General features: G+C 38.5%; 1 protein-coding gene across 1 annotated transcript in view; it reads right to left on the reverse strand.

The window, feature by feature from the left end:
• flt1 (fms related receptor tyrosine kinase 1) overlaps window positions 1-16487 on the reverse strand; it is a 122026-nt gene that overhangs the window by 28231 nt on the left and 77308 nt on the right. Inside the window, exons 13-17 of the mRNA XM_007900604.2 lie at window positions 11945-12259; window positions 5754-5900; window positions 5181-5312; window positions 3640-3746; window positions 1714-1849 (exon numbers count right to left, since the gene is read on the reverse strand). Coding sequence (XP_007898795.2) covers window positions 1714-1849; window positions 3640-3746; window positions 5181-5312; window positions 5754-5900; window positions 11945-12259 — 837 coding nt within the window. The remainder of the gene's footprint in view (window positions 1-1713; window positions 1850-3639; window positions 3747-5180; window positions 5313-5753; window positions 5901-11944; window positions 12260-16487) is intronic.

Here is a 16487-nt window from a genome sequence, read left to right on the forward strand (position 1 = left end):
CTATATAAATGCAAATTGTTGTTGTTGAATACTCATAAACACCTACAGTTACAGAGATTTATTTATTACATTATGGAATGCGGGACCCTGAGAGCTCTAGAGGCAGAATGTGAGGCTCCTATTTGTAGACATAAGATATTCGAGCTGAAATCTCTCTCATGTTCAAGGAATCAACTTCTCATCCTCCAACTTGAAGAAGGAAGGCTAGGAGAAGCTAACACAGTGAAGTACAGCAGTAAGAGCTAAAATCTTTGGATCAGGACATCTGTTAATTCCATAATCCAATTTTCAATTGTGTGATGAAAAGTTTCCTATATTAACAAGGAAGGTCTAGCATGTGTTAATAATAATAATAATAATAATCCTTGCATTTGATATAGCATTTTTCACGTCTTATCGACGTCTCAAAGCGCTTCACAGAATATACTGTAAAGTGAATTAACTGTATATTTGTGGGAGAAACGCGGCAGCCAATTACGCACAGTAGTGTCCCACAGTCTTGGATTGAAAATGACCAATTGTTTTTTTTTGGAGGGATTATTATTAGGCGTGTGGAGTAAGGAAACTTGCCCAAGGTTTCGCCCTGCCTGGAATTGAACCCAGGTGTCTCACTTGCAAAGCAAGTGCTCTAACCTCTGAGCTACAGGCTTAGACCCCTTCCCCCAATGCCCACCCCCCACCCCCCACAACCCACCCACCACCACCATGATCATGACTCCTGTCCATTCCATTCTGACTGAACCATGGCATTGGGAAACTAATAGGGAAAATGTGCAGTGGAAAAATATTGAGAGAACGCAATGGAATATTTGTCTAAATATGCAGGTTTTCATTGCATTGAACACTGTGATGTATTCTTTTTAACTAATAAATGCCATTTATTTTTTTCCGCTGCTTGTCCAGCTAGTACCACCCTATCCATTAGGGCCTTGGCCTGCAGGGTTAATAGGAGCCAAGTGAGAAGAATCCCTACCCACAAGTGACTGGTCTGCTCCTTCCCAGTATTGCCAACAAGCCTGATCGATCATCACAGTGCCAAGGAGTATCATGGTACTGAACAGTAATTATTTGATGCATTTTTATATTCAGTTTCTCAAGTAGCTCAATTGGTTTAGCACTGAATTTAAAAAACATCTTATCGATTTGATATAGCGCCTTTCAGGTCGGATGATGTCTCAAAGCGCTTCATAAAATATACTGTAAAGTGTGTTGGCTTTGTATTTTGTATGTAAATCCAGCAGGCAATTTGTAAACAGCAGCATCCCACAAATAGCTAAGAAGTGAAGGACCAGTTTATTTGGGGGATTGTTGGCCAAAAACACTTGGAGAAACTCCCTCCTGTTTTTTGAATAGTGCCATGGGACCCTTACCATCCATCTCAACAGGGAGACGGAACCTTGGTTTAACATCTTATCTGAAGGAAGGCAACTTTGGCAAAGCAGCACAACCCCAGCACTGCACTGGAGTGTCAGTGAATTCATGCTACTGATCCAGAACCCATGACTTTCTGACTCAGAGAGAAGATCTCCGAATCAGAGGAGACTCAGAGAGTCTCTGAGTTGCCACCTGAGCCAGGCTGACACCACTTGAAAGTGCAATAAAAAATACACAGTACATTATTAAGAGAATATGTGAGCATATATATACTAAACATACACCCATCACAACAATGCTTTCCATTGTACAGAGGTACAGTAGTTTCAATGGTCATACCTAGCTTCAGTCTGTCCCGGGGAAATTCCCATTTGCTGGCATCATAAGGAAGATATTCACATTGTTCAACAAGAGGCACTTCATCCGGATCCATTATGATTGACAGATAGTCATTTTTTATCTCAGCAGAGCTAGGCTGGAAAGGCAAAACATGAGAAAACATTTGCGTGCAGAGTGCACCTTCCCATTTATCCTGTAGACATTCAATCCCTTTATGCCAGCATCCATCAGCATAGTTAGCAGATGGGAAAATAAATATTTGTATCATTAAGCACTTCCACTAGAGCAGCCTTCAAGGGTCAATAAATTCCAACAAAACCACTAGTGTCATCCATCCAAACCTAACATGGCATCTTCCATGGGATTAATTAGCAGCAAGTTACTTAACCGGTCAGATTGTCACAATTCAGCAGCAGACAAAGCCAAAATGAACATCCAGTGTTAAGGTTTATTTAACAAGAACAATTGTTTGTTTGGATATATTCTGTGCGAATGTGAAGTTCAAAGGGTTTCACCCAGATACACAACCCTATTTCTCTACACCTTTTCTGAACCCTACATACATGTTCTCCTCAGGGAACGAGAACTCCACAAAAGAATTGAGTAAAATATGCATTTTTTAAAACCACTTTAGTTCAACAAAGTACTGAATGGGAGCTGCAAATTTGCGAGGCAAGATTTCTTTTTTAGTCTGCATTTTTTAAAGTTCATTTCAATTATTAGCGTTCTGTTTTACACCTTATATGTTGTAGACTTAAACTGTAAAATCATTCTTACTGGTGGGAGCTCCACCCCATCCCCCTATTAAACCGTTCTGCAAGGTTTTCACGCTGAGATAATCTCTTATAACAGAATATTCACTTATTGGTTATTCACTCACAGGACAGTTAGCTATTCAACTAACTGGGGATGAAAACAAAGGAAGTTATTCAAATATGGAATGTTTGACACAAATAATTATTGAGGCTGAGACCATGATGATATTTGGCTAAACAATGAAAGAGGAGGAATATAAAATAAAATCCACGAAAGAACAGGCAAGGGGTATAATGAAGGAGTGAATATCACAACAGACTTGCTGGGTCTTGCCTTCTCCAATGCTATAATAATTTCTATGATTCTATGAATCTAATGTATATTTAGCAGACATTGCTTGAATCCACTCATCTCGTCTGCATGTTTTAGCTATTGTGAAATCAGTCAGTTACAATGAGGTGGCAGTTTATTTTTTAAGTAATTCACTGTTTGCCAATATTTTCCTGGAACACATCAATCGTTGAAAATCTTAGATCATCTTTCACCCCCTTATTGTGAATGGAATGTTACTATTCTGGATTTTTTTTTTGATCAGCCGGGTGTCTGACACACGAATAAATGCATCACCATGCTTAAGAGTATCAGAACCAGACTACTGAAAGTAATTTCTGTTTGACTGGTATGAAGTGTGTGCTCTCTCCCGAGAGAAATGCATCCTGCTTTCATATATTTTTTTGAGGGGGCAACTTGATGTCTGACACATGTTGAAACCCAACACTATGCTTAAGAGTTTCCAAACCAGACTGAGATTCCACATATGCCACCTACAAATGGAAACTCTCTTGACTGGCATAGAGTGTGCACTCTCGTCAAGGGACACATCCTGCAGATATAATTCTGGAGAGTAAAAAGGTGTGGGTTGGCATTTATATACAGATTGGCAAGAGCCAAGTTTTGAGATTCTAGTGTGTACATTTGGCTACTACTGGTGTTTGACCATCTAAAACCGATTGGATTCCCATTGCGTGTCCACCTAGGACTACCCTGCTTGATTTTCAAGTAAGCAGGAGCTAAATTGGAAGAATCCTCAGTGACTTGTCTGCTCCTATTTTTACTCTTAATTCCATAGTCCTTGGTTTTAGAGATCCTATTTTGGTAACTAGTTCTTACCTTTTTGAGCTTACGAATGAGAAGAGTCAGAAGGAGCCAGAAGAGTGCAGCAGCTAGACATGTACATGTCAGAGTTATCAGTTCCAGGTTTGATTTCTCAGTTGATCCTGTGAACATTCAGTAACAGAAACAAAGGATCTTTTGGAAATATTTTCAAAACAGGGATTATTTTTCTGTGAAAACTGTCACAGTATCTGCTTCTTCAACAGTGTTGTGTGTATCCAACTCTCTGACTTGAAAACGCTGCAACCTTACACATGTGTGATGATTTTATTCTTTTTTCCTGTCTGATGTTTGGGGGAATATACACTGGGATTTTTCAGTGATCTTTCATTTGTTTCAAAAAAGACAATGGGGCCAAAATTGTATATATTCTAAAACACATTCTGTACCTCAATTAAGAAACAATGCTAAAAGGTGTTTGGAAATATTACTCTGCCCTATCTTCTAATGAATGGTAGTACCCAAACATGGTTGATAATAATGCGAGCAGCCATTTTGGTTTCCTGCTTAGTAAGGCCCTTCTTTTGGAAGAGTAGGGACTGTCAAATGCTGCTTTACATATATTGATTTAATTAGGTCATTGTCCTGCAAAGTAGTATTCAACAATCACAATCAAAATTTTAATAACGGCCACTACAAAACATAAAGAACTGGCAATATCTGGAGTTCTCAGATTTCGTAATGGTTGTATTCTGTAGGCCATGTAGGAGTTACTGATGTTTCTAGACCCTTCTGAAATCATGTTTGAAATACAAACTTAACAATTTCATATAGACAATTTTTGAATATCCCTGTATAAATTTTAAACTTTTTGATTCATTGATCTATTTGGTTGAAGATCATGTCCAAACTCTTGAAATGGCATACGGTACTACAATACAGCAACAAAATCCCAAACACAGACACTGGGGTAGGAATTCCACCGAGGTCTAGATTTACTCTATTTTCTGAGCATTATCAGAACGTGTTTTGCCCACAAGATACACAGTCAATTCACCTTACAGTACATTCCATGAAGCGCGTTGAGACGTCTCAAAGATGTGATAAGGCGCTATATCATATGAAAGGATTATTATTATTATAACATCCAATATTTGGCAAATTGATGAATTCAGTGTCAACTTTGTCGTTTCTCTGTATTTCTTAGAATACTGACTTCAAAATTAAGACTGTATTTAACAATTTTCAAAGTTCTAGAAGCTCTGAGCTACAAAGAATATTCAGTAAATCGAGATCCAGGTGGAATTTTCCCTCCATTTTGGGCCTGTTTACATGAATCCAATAATACTGATCTCATTGTTGGATGGTTTGAATTTATACATCAGTATGCTTGTATGAGGACAACATGTCTGATAAATGACAATTGCTACCAAATGTTTGATTAACCACTGGTTTTAATGATTTGTCAACACTGTTGTTGAAAAAGTAGAACCAGGCGTTTTCTGTCAATTCATCAGTTACAGAATACGTAAGAGGTTATCTTATGGCTAAAGTTCAATATAGTGTTTTAATACCACCATATGTTATCTGCAAGATACCTCGGACTGTGATGTAAGCAGAAGTCTCCACAAAGCCTTTCCTGTTTGAGGCTTGGCACTGATAGAGCCCTTCATCCTCCTCTTTGACTCTTTCAATAATTAGCATTCTGCTTCCTGGTCCCAGGATAATACCTTCGAATGAGACATGTGGCAGTGAGTTAGACCTACATATTTTACAGTGTTACAGTGCTATCTTGTTTACAGTTAGTTCCTATTTACTTAGATCTATCAGCTAAGTAGGCAGACAACAATCCAATACTATGACATCCTGCATGATATAGATATACTGTTATAAAAACATTCTCCTCATGGGAAAAAGACAATTTCCTATTTTGTCTAGTTATTAATGAGATTACCCAAGTCAGACAAGAGGGTATAAGAATGATCTGGAATGACACTTGATGCTGTAACAGGAGAACAGTGGGGTGATATTTTGGAAGGATGAGAGCAAATGGACTAAAGGGCCTTCTTCACCAGAACGTCTCTTGTGATCTTGTGACTTACTCACTGATGATCATGAAAACAAAATAAAAGAAGACTTCGAAGGATTTGTGTTTTCTGCAGATGTCGCACCTGATTCTACATTCAAGTATTGCTCGTTCTTGTACCAGGTGATCTGAGGTGCCGGTCTTCCCCCCACCTGACACTCCAGGGTAATCGAGCTACTGATGTTCACCTCCTGTTTGCTCAAGTTCCGCAGCAAGAATGGAGCTTCTTGTGCTGAAATGGAAGGAATCACAGACTTGAGTTAGAGAAAAATAGTTACAAAATATACTGGAGAGGGGAAAAGGTGGCAAAATGCGTTATGTGGTTATCACATTGACAGAAATTTACTGTTAAAATGTGTCAGTAAAGCAAAACTGTGACTTTGAGAGTGGACATTTCCCCTTGCCGTCATCTCCCCACCCCACTCCACACCACCCAAAAAAAACAAGGACATGACCCTGCCTTAACATTCTTTCTTAAATCGTTTTCTAATAAGTAAAATAAGTAATAAAAATAATCCATACATTAGGTTCAGCACCCTTCACATTAGGAGGTTCTTCCAAAGCACTTCACAGGATATACACTAAAGTGGTGTTACTGTGTGTTGTGTCGTTAGATTCTGCATAATACACTGCACTCTCCTTTTGAGCCATGAGTCATCTTGATACCAGTGTTCTCCAGTAACTGGAATTTCAGCTTGTGAATTTATTTACATCGCATTTTACACTACGTAATGCCAACTCACTAGATTTCTCAGAATGCCTGACTGCCAAGAATCACATTACAATGAGGGTCAGTGAGAGTCTTCTCACTCAAGTGTGCAAGTAATGCTTTAAATTCGTTACTCATCACATACTCATATTTCAGAGGTAATATTTGGATTTCTAAGCAGGTGTTAAAGTCTCAGAGCTAAAGGTGGCCAGAGGTACTGTCGCGTTGACAAGGACACGGCCTTGGGTGAGCTCCTGCTTGAGATGTGCACTTGACTGGGAGAATGAAGATTCAAGTGAGTGCTTAACCAATGCAAGTGGGTGAAGTGTTAGTAACAAAGGATCCGATATGGCCAGGGGTCAGATAGGAAAAATATCTCTACATATCAATGCTTAACAAATAGATCAGAACTGAATGTAGACAATGAATTACTATGGTGAACCTTATTAGTGACAAAGGATATGATATTTCACTGCAGCCTATGGCGCAGTCTTTTTAAACATAGTAATAATCATTTTGTTTCGAATAGAGTTTCTCCCAGTGTCCTTGCGAACAAAACCCTACACAAAATTGGTCATTAACTTCATAGCTGTTTGTGAGACATTGCTGTCCACAAATTGGCTGCTGAGTTTGCCTACAAATATACAATTGCTAACTTCACAGTAAATCCTGTGAAGTGATTTGAAAAGTCTCAACAACATGATGCAGCGCAATATCAAATGCATGGACTATTATCCTACATGGACCACTATTGAATGATGACAGCTGATTTCAAAGGGACTAATGATAGCACAACGACACACAGCATTAAATAGTGCCAATAGAAAGTCATATCTGGCAGATCCAGAAAACCAAAGCACAGTAAAATGAAGAGTATATTACAGGTCCCAGGACACTTGTACGACGCAGTTCTACTTTTTGTCAATTTCCTTTCTGTATGGAAGTGAAATGTAGTAACTCCCTTGAGTAAATTTACCCAGTTAGCGACAGTAGCAGGAGGCATCAAACGTTATGGAAGAGATAAAAAGTGTTTTTGTCTCAAACTGAAGTGACACAATTCAGCAACAATAGATTCCCCGGTGCAATATTTATTTTCTCAAGGTGAGAAAATATAGTACATGAATACTGTATTTACTTCAATTATTTGCACCAGTAAAAAAAGTATTTACCTGCAAATGATTGTTGAATACTAACTCATGCAATTCAATACTGATTATATCTGTAGGATTTTTATTGCCATTCACTATTGTAAAATATGAGTAACGACCTAAGCATAAGAACATGAGAATCTTCAGCCCTAAAGAGATGCTGATTGATGGGCTGTTCATTTGCAGCATTTTCTGTTTTGAATATTAAACATGCAGTAAATATTGGCTGGTATATTCCATTGCTTTAGGTGATACAACTGTACTGCTAATACAATTAAACACTTTTCCATCCTTAGTCCAGAACATTTTACAATTACTCTGATTTGTTCTTAAATGATTAGATTTTCTGTGAAACTGGTATCGAGGGGGGAAGCTCCATTGTTTACTTTCTACAAACAACAAAAGCTATTCCCATGTGAACGATAAGTTCATTTTCAGGACATTGTGCCACTTTTTGAAGGAGGAATTCCGCTCAGAAGTTCACAAGCACGAGAAACTGTTTGGATTTTGTCAGTCTGGTTCCTCGTCTCTTTCTCTGCCTCTCTCTCTCTCTCTCTCTCTGTCTTTCTCCAGCAGCTAGTTTTTTTATGGAAAGTGCCTCGCTACGTGCCAGTGAAGGATTTCATTTCAAAGCTGCAAAAGTTTTTTTTCCCCTCACTTTCACACTGCCAATCAGAATCAGGCAAGAAGAGAAGGTATTGGGGACATGATTTCCAGCACACAATGTAAAAGGTGCCTACAATTTGAATTCTGACCAATACATCATTAGACATTGTCAATTTGTTGTCCTACAAAATTGCTTATTTGCTCCAAGGCTGTTTGTGGGATTTTACTGTGCCCAAAACTGGAAAAAAAAATACACAGGCATTACACTTCACAACCAATTCTATGAAGTGCTTTGAGACATCCTCCCAATGTGAAAGATGTCATGCCAAGTGCACTTTTGACCCATGGGGAGGTGTAAAGAAGTGGCCCGTCAAACACTCGCACCAGGCCAGGCAATGGAGCCCTGTAGCTCAGTGGTTAGAGCACTCGCCTTGCAAGCGAGATACCTGGGTTCAATTCCAGACAGGGTGAAACCTTGGGCAAGTTTGCTTACTCCACATGCCTAATAATAATCCCTCAAAACAAAAAACAATAAATTGGTCATTTTCAATCCACGACTGTCTGTGGGACACTGCTGTGCGCAATTGGCTGCCGCGTTTCGCCCACAAATGTACGGTCAATTCACTTTACAGCATATTCTGTGAAGCGCTTTGAGACGTCGAGAAGTCTTGAAAAGCGTTATATCAAATGCAAGGATTATTATTATTTATTATAAGTCTGAGCCAAATCAATACCTGGTTTCAGTAGCTATCAAGCTACAGTACTCATGGCACGACCTTAAATAAATAAAGATGAATAAAGAAAAATATATTGGCAACCACAGCTATGAGCTCAAAGTCCTGATATAGTGTTTGACCCACAACCATGACACAGAAGTGAGAGTGTTACCAAGTGACACAATGTGAAATCTGTCTGCATTTGATGCTGGTAAAAGCACCTTGGGACAAAAAGTTCTTCCTGTCCCATGTATGTCTAACCAAAGAGAATATGGCTCTGAAGTGATCTCAGGTTAGCATCTAGGTTACATGAGTGAATGGGGCTCCTGCAGGAGACACACTTCACATCCCAAGGGGTTTTGTTCTGCTGTTGAGACTATTCACACTGCAGTTTTCCTATCAAATGCTTTTCAACTCATTTGAAGCTGAAATTGCAGAAAAGCTTCTGAGTTTGCAGAGAGGGAAAAGGTTGAATAAAGAGGAATTGCTGAGATTGAGGCAGTGCTGGGTCTCTGGACTATAGCTCCCCCATACTATTAGAATCAGTAATGTTTCAGTGCAGCTCTCAGTGATGTTACCAACACTCACCATTTGTACAAAAAGATTGGACTAGGCAGCAGTCAAGGGTGAGTTTAAAAACTGATCCTAATTCTCTGCAACTTTCGTTTTGTGACAGGCACCGATAATGGCATGCACATTTCAATTAGTAAACAGCTATTTTGAAAACTGTGTGGCCAACCTGAAATTCTAATGGTCTTAGCATTAATATCATTGTCTTAAAATGTAAGATTTTGTAGAGTTTTAGAATATCTTAAATCCAGTCTTGATTTGTGGGTCAATTTCGATTGTCTTATAATAAGAATTGCAGAAAACTGGATTAAGATTAAATTTAAAGAATCGTCTAAAGTTTTGCACGATCTTGAATTTTAATGCCGTAATGTCTTAATGTTAAGACAATGAAAAATTTCGAGCCCCACTTGGGGTTGATATTTGACTGATCTGTGATGGTCCCGCTCAGATAGCTTGCCAGCACCCACGGTCAAGGAAATCACAAAAATAGTGGCAACTGAGGTTAGTTAATGAAGATATCCAGTACATGTGAAAGTGTACCCCCATAGGCAGAAAATAGGAATTACAAGGAAAAATTAAAAAATATATAACATGCATCTGAAAGATTACAACATGCATTCCTCACCTGTGCTGTTCAAAAATAATAACGATAAAAAAAATCAAAGGCAACAATTTGCACCTTAGATGTCACAAATAATTTAGAGATATGTTGATTTTGCATTGGTCCAATTGATTGTTATGTTCAGCAAGAACTTGCATTGATATAGCACCTTTCATGATCATAGGGGGATGTCTCCAAGTGCTTTAAAGAGATAGAGAAGGAGCCAAACAAAGTGAGAGTTGGGGGTGGGGTTGAAGCAATGTTTGTAATCTTACACTTCATTGCTTGTTTCACTGGAGTATGCTCATACTCTAAGAAAACTCTAAGAACAACTATTTGCATTTACGTAGCGCCCATCACACAGGGTAGCATCCCAGAGCACTTTTTCACCTTTTCAAACATCATCTATTTGGGTTTGTTACTTTTTTAAAAAGCTTAACTTGGACCCTTTAAAACTCCATTTTATTTACTCTCTTGCTGTGTTAATCACCCCTCCTCCTCAGCAATATCTGCCTTTGATACCTTACAAAGCAGAATGTGCATAATGCGGCTATTGTTCCATTTTCCATGAAGAGTTTACATAACCCATAACAAAAGAGAACATGTACCAAAATATTTACAAGTAGGTTATTGTACTGCACTGCCAATGTCTCGAGCCCCAGTGCTGATAAATACAACCCCATATCAATCCTCTAATCCACTTTTAATGTGAATCACTCAGTATAGATGAAAGCAGATTTTAATTTGCTACAGAACAAAGACTTGGGTCTGGATCAGCAAGTGTCCTTAGCCACTGAAACATCAGAAGAGTTGTACACAATCTTCTGTGAAGGGCAGACCAGTCACTGGGCCCAGGGAATCATCCCACTCAGCTCCTGTTAACTCGGCAAGCCAAAGTCCTACTCAGTAGGGTGATCCTAGCTGGACAACAAGTGGGAAATTTTGCCAAACAGTCATAATAATGGCAAGCTATGCGGTTTTAACTGGTTATACTCCAGCAGTACCCAAAACACACTTTGGAGTCCCCAAGCCTTGGCTCTTACCAATCTGCACCTAATAATATCAGGAATTAGGTAAACAGGATATGTCCCTCCAGGGAGAGAGTGCCCATTCCATTCCAACAATCTATCTCTGGGATTTCCATGTGTAGGTGGGATGCATGGAATTTTCAGCTTGGTTTGCTCTGGGACTCTACCCTCGTGAAGGGCGCTATATAACTGCAAGTTGATGGTGGTGGTGGTGGTTTGGATACTCTTAAACATGGTAATGGGTTTCCACATGTGTCAGATCCTCATTGACCAATGACCATCAACCAAAAAAAGTCTGAGGATCATATAATGTTACAGTAAAAACAATGAAAAATACAGTACAAAAGTAAGCCATTTTAGTCATCAAGTCTGCATTCGTGTTTTTCCATCTAATCTAAAAATATAAGAATTTGCTAGGTGAAGGACCAAGGTCCATCGAGTTCTCCTTCCACCATCCTGGCAGTTGCTTGACATGTTATGTCTGAAACTATATTCTGTATCCTGAGATATTTCTTTTAAGCAAAAGTCTATCTAATTTGTTCTTGAAACAAACAGCATTTTCTGCTCCACCGTCTCCCTAGGGAGTCTGTTCCATAAGTTTACTACTCGCTCAATGAAGTAGTGTTTCCGCAGATTTGTTCTGAATTTACCCCTCTTCAATTGCTGGCTGCGTCCTCTGGTTCTTCTGTTCAGTATAAGATAAATTATCTATCTACATTATCTATTCCCTTCAGAATCTTAAAGACCATAACACTATCTAACATTATTCTTCTGCTCGCTCCACAAATCCTTTAATATTTCGTAATAGTCTTACTATTGCGATTCATATCAAACCTCTTCATTTGATTTTACATCCCATTTATGATCAAAGGAACAACTCACATTGTCTGATGCTCACCTTCAACGTAGACATGTTTCTTCTGATGGACAATCTCCTGAGTGATAATGTTCCTGGCTGTACATTCATAGATTCCAGACTGATCCTGAGAGACATTCTTGATGGTAAAGTACAAAGCAATTGAATACAGTCCAGTCTTTACTTGATTTGGGCTGCTGAGCTGAAATGCAGTACGGTTGTCCTCACTCAGAAATCGGCAAGCAATTTTGGAGTATAAAAATTGATTTGCCCGGCAGAATAGGGTCAGGTCATCTCCTTCAGTGGGGACTACATCTTGTTCTGTGCCAACGTCAAATCCAAATTCATTGGGTATATCTACAAAGATTGAGAAGAAATGCAGAGTCAAGTAAACAAGTCTGTTTTGTTTGACATTAGTGTTATTGAATTAGGAATCAAAATGGATGGCTTGCTGAGTAGACCAGTTGGTGAGTGTCTTGTCTGGTACAATACTGAACAACACAGAGCAGAGAATTTCTAGGATTCATCCTTTGTCTGCTCTGAATTAATGATTTTTATTTGTCACCCAGTTCATTTTGGCTTCCCCAAACAAGCCGGTGTTATATCTTTCATGTTGTGAAAGTGGAAGCATTGCCTGGTGATTATGCCCCATTATAGTGTTGGTTGGAATTTTATGGAACCCAATTACCGTGTTTAATGGGGCTCCACATAATTTACACTAATGTCATTAGATGTCCAAATGCATGCCATCCCTTGGAATGGATTGTTTTAAATGCCCAAATCTTAATGATTAAAACATAGAAACAGAAGTTTTCAGCAGAACAGGACAATTTATATTGTTGTGTTCTGCTTCAAACTGCACTCAGAGTAAGTGGGCTGGTGCACTGAGATTCTGTCATTGGATCACAGGGGAGGGGAAATGTATAATGTGATAATATCACTGGTGATAATAGAACATGCCATATTTTCCCTTTATAATGGGAGAGTAAGAAAATAATTGCTACAGGAGAGTCCCATTGTAGCATGTAGTTGGGATCAGTAAAATCCTAAACATATCACAACAAACAGTGATTGCAAATCTGAGTTTCTGCATTTACTGTGTGAAGAAAAGATAGACAAATCCATCATCATTTGAAAATGCTGACCAATGCATGGAAATATTCAATCAACTGAGATCCTTTTCTGATATAAAAGGCGTAATACTAAATATAAGTATTATTATTATTATAAATTGTAGAACCAAGAAATTGAACCAACAAAGTTTACCCAATGCAAGCACACAATAATACAAGGCAAAATAAGGTAATTGTTTGCAGGTAGCGTGCAGACAAAATAAATTCCAAGTTCCCAGGATAATATAAGATAATAATCCTTTGCAACATTTCAAAACACTTCACAGAATATACTGCAAAGTGAATTGACCGTGGGCGAAACGTGGCAGCCAATTGCTCACAGCAGTGTCCCACAAACCGTCTTGGATTGAGTGACTGCATTTTTTTAAAGGGATTATTACCCCCAGAAAAACGATCCGACAATCGACTAATTCTACTTACTGCTACGTGAACAGAGGCATGTGGAATAAGGAAACTTGCCCAACGTTTTGCAATGCCCGGCGAGTGTTCTAACCACTTAGCTACAGGACTCCACATGTAGCAGATCTTTAACATGGTAAACTAACGCTGTAGAGTTTTATCCAAACTCATTCAATAAGATTCAGAATGAGGAATACCTCTTGTTTCTATGTTGCATTTTTCTTTGGAGGTGAAGTTCAGAAATCTAATCTAAGTCTTCGAAAGGTTGAATGAAATAATAATCCTTGCATCTGATATAATGACTTCCCCATCAGGAGATTGTCTCAAAGTTCTTCACAGGATGTACTGTAAAGTGTAGTAACTATGTAATTTTTAGATAGACGCCTACTGTTTTTTGCAATCTTCCTTCAAACTAACACACTTTGAAATATCAAGAACACCAAGCATAGTGATCAATGTGTGGAGCTACATATTGTATGTCTGGTTCATTCACCAATGTTGACTGTAAGATATGATTCACTGGTGCAAAAACAATAGCTTTACTGCTTTTTACAATCTTCCTCCAAACTAACACACTTTGAAATAATTTAAAGGGGATTTATTTACTTAAGTGATTTGAAACTTCCTCTGAAATAGCTCACAGGTTTCCTGATGGAAGATATTGTTTATCTTTGCCAAGCACCATCAGGAATCTCAAAACAAAATGCATTCAGTGACACTGGGAAATCTCTGAGATAAGGCAGCTCTGTTCCTGTCTCACCCGTGGTAATTACTAACACACCCTCAGTCATGCTGAGTGCCAGCAGAGAACCAGGGCTGTGAAATAGCAGCAGAGACCTGGCTCTGTGTGATGTGATTCTTACTGTGAGAACAAATGATACACTGCAGAGAATATCTCATACTTTAGTGACGAGATCTGTAACCTATTCTATATGTGAATAAGAAACAGTCAGTCGTTCCAATTGCCCGGCGGTTTGTGGGGTTATCTCTGCATTTTAACTTCAAAACATTCCAACCCACAGAATAATGGAACTCACACTATTTAAATGACTATTTTTTATACCAGATTGTAACTGTTCAATTGATTCAATACCAGATACTTATAATTATTTATTACAACGACAACAACAACACTTATATAGCGCCCTCCACGCAGGGTAGCATCTCAGAGCGCTTATTAGTTATCCAGTAGAAGCACTGACCCACAGAATGGATGGGTGGTGTTGTAAGAAGAAACCATTAAGTTCTTGCAAAACCCACCCAGTCATAGACATCACCCACGCCATTGTGTCCATCGAGTATTTGTTACAAATGTAATACATTCCATGTTCCACCGCAGTATTGAGGGATGTGGCGAAAGCGCAGGGCATTGAGATTGAAACTGCTTCAATCCTTCTGCCTTGCCCCCTCTTTGCCTACTTCAGTTCTCACCTCCAGGCTTTCCTCTTTGACCGTTCTTACGGTCACCTCCTTTTCTCCCCCACTCAACGACAAACTATGTCATTGTTAAGCTCCAAGATGCCAACCTGTGTGAAAGGCACTATATTAATGAAAATTATTGTTGTTGAAAGATCTGTCAGATCTGATAAACTGATAAAGCAGGCTCATTGGGCTGAATGGTCTGTTACTGTTCCTGTTTCCCTATGTCTAAATCATTTTACCTCATAGAGTAGGAAACACATTCTTTCATTTTTATGGCATCTTATTATTTGGCAGTGTCTCAAAACATTTTACAAAATTATAGTCAAGTGCTGTTGAATGAATGATTTTGTAGGCAAATGTGGTAGTCAAGCACAGATAGGCACGAAGTGAATAATTAAGTTATCTAGAAACATTAGTCTATGTGTTTGAGTACCAAACCACAGGTTTTCTGGTTCCATTAGTTTGTATGTTTCAGCATCAATGCATCATACCATGGTTACACACCTGGAACCATTATTTTGTGTGTTTTTGCACTGAAGTTCTCCAACATTAGGCCAGATCATGACACTGGGAGGAACTACCTTGTTGCCAAGGCATCTTTACTGTTTATCTTAAGGACAAACAGATGAGACCTCAGTTTAACATCTCATTTGAAGGACAGCAGTCAGGTAATGTTGCTCTACCTTCATATTAGACAAGAACATCAGCATTTAGCATGAGCTCAAGACCCAATGTGAGGCTTGAGATTCATAATAATCTGACCCAGAGATGAAAGTTCTACCAACTGAGCCAAATTGATGTTTCATCTTAGCAACATACATGCAGAGGTTTTGGAGCAGATCATGTGTGTACTCATTTAGCATGTGGAATGGGAATGTGATATAAAAGTTAAAGGAAAGTCAAAATGTGTATTTTGATGAAAGAAGAGGGAAAATTTAAATAGAAATAACAAAAAATGACTTCATTTTGAGAATATCTGATAATAATGTTACTTAGTCTTCTTCTACTATCTTTTTATGTTCCAGGGTAGATCTCTCTGTTATGCAGAAAAAACATGCTCCCTATTTCCCTTTACTAAAGAGTAATGTCTTTGGGTTGGGCGTACGGAGACATGTTGGTTTGAGATAAATGCAGAGGCAGTAACCTCCACTTATTGCACATTATACCACAAATCTGGAAATGAAAGCATGTAGTGCCAATTCAGCACGAGGTGAAGGACACAGAAAGCAAGCAGGACCCAGGTTAAATGCATCTTCAAATCAGCAAGTAGCAGATCTGCAATTTAACACAAGGTCACCACCAATGATAATATTTTAGTGATTAATTAAAAAGAAGGCCATGCTTAGCTTGCTTTAAAAATAATTATGTCAATAGTGAATACATGCTGATAATATGTGATGATAATAAGATAATAATCTTCACTTTATGGTATATCTACTATGATAGTTGGTGCGCCACAATTTCTGGACATAAGAAAAACAACTTACTCTTTATAGCTTCTTATATCCTGAAATCTCTCGAAGCACTTAAAAGTATTCATTGTCAATTATAGTGCCTGTATATTGTAGACAAATGCAATAGCCGTTTTGCACATGGCAAGATCTACAAACAGCCATTGAATCTTTAATGTC

The sequence above is a fragment of the Callorhinchus milii genome, unplaced genomic scaffold (genome assembly GCF_018977255.1).
Source record: "Callorhinchus milii isolate IMCB2004 unplaced genomic scaffold, IMCB_Cmil_1.0 Scaffold4, whole genome shotgun sequence".
In the NCBI taxonomy this organism is placed as follows: Eukaryota; Metazoa; Chordata; class Chondrichthyes; order Chimaeriformes; family Callorhinchidae; genus Callorhinchus; species Callorhinchus milii.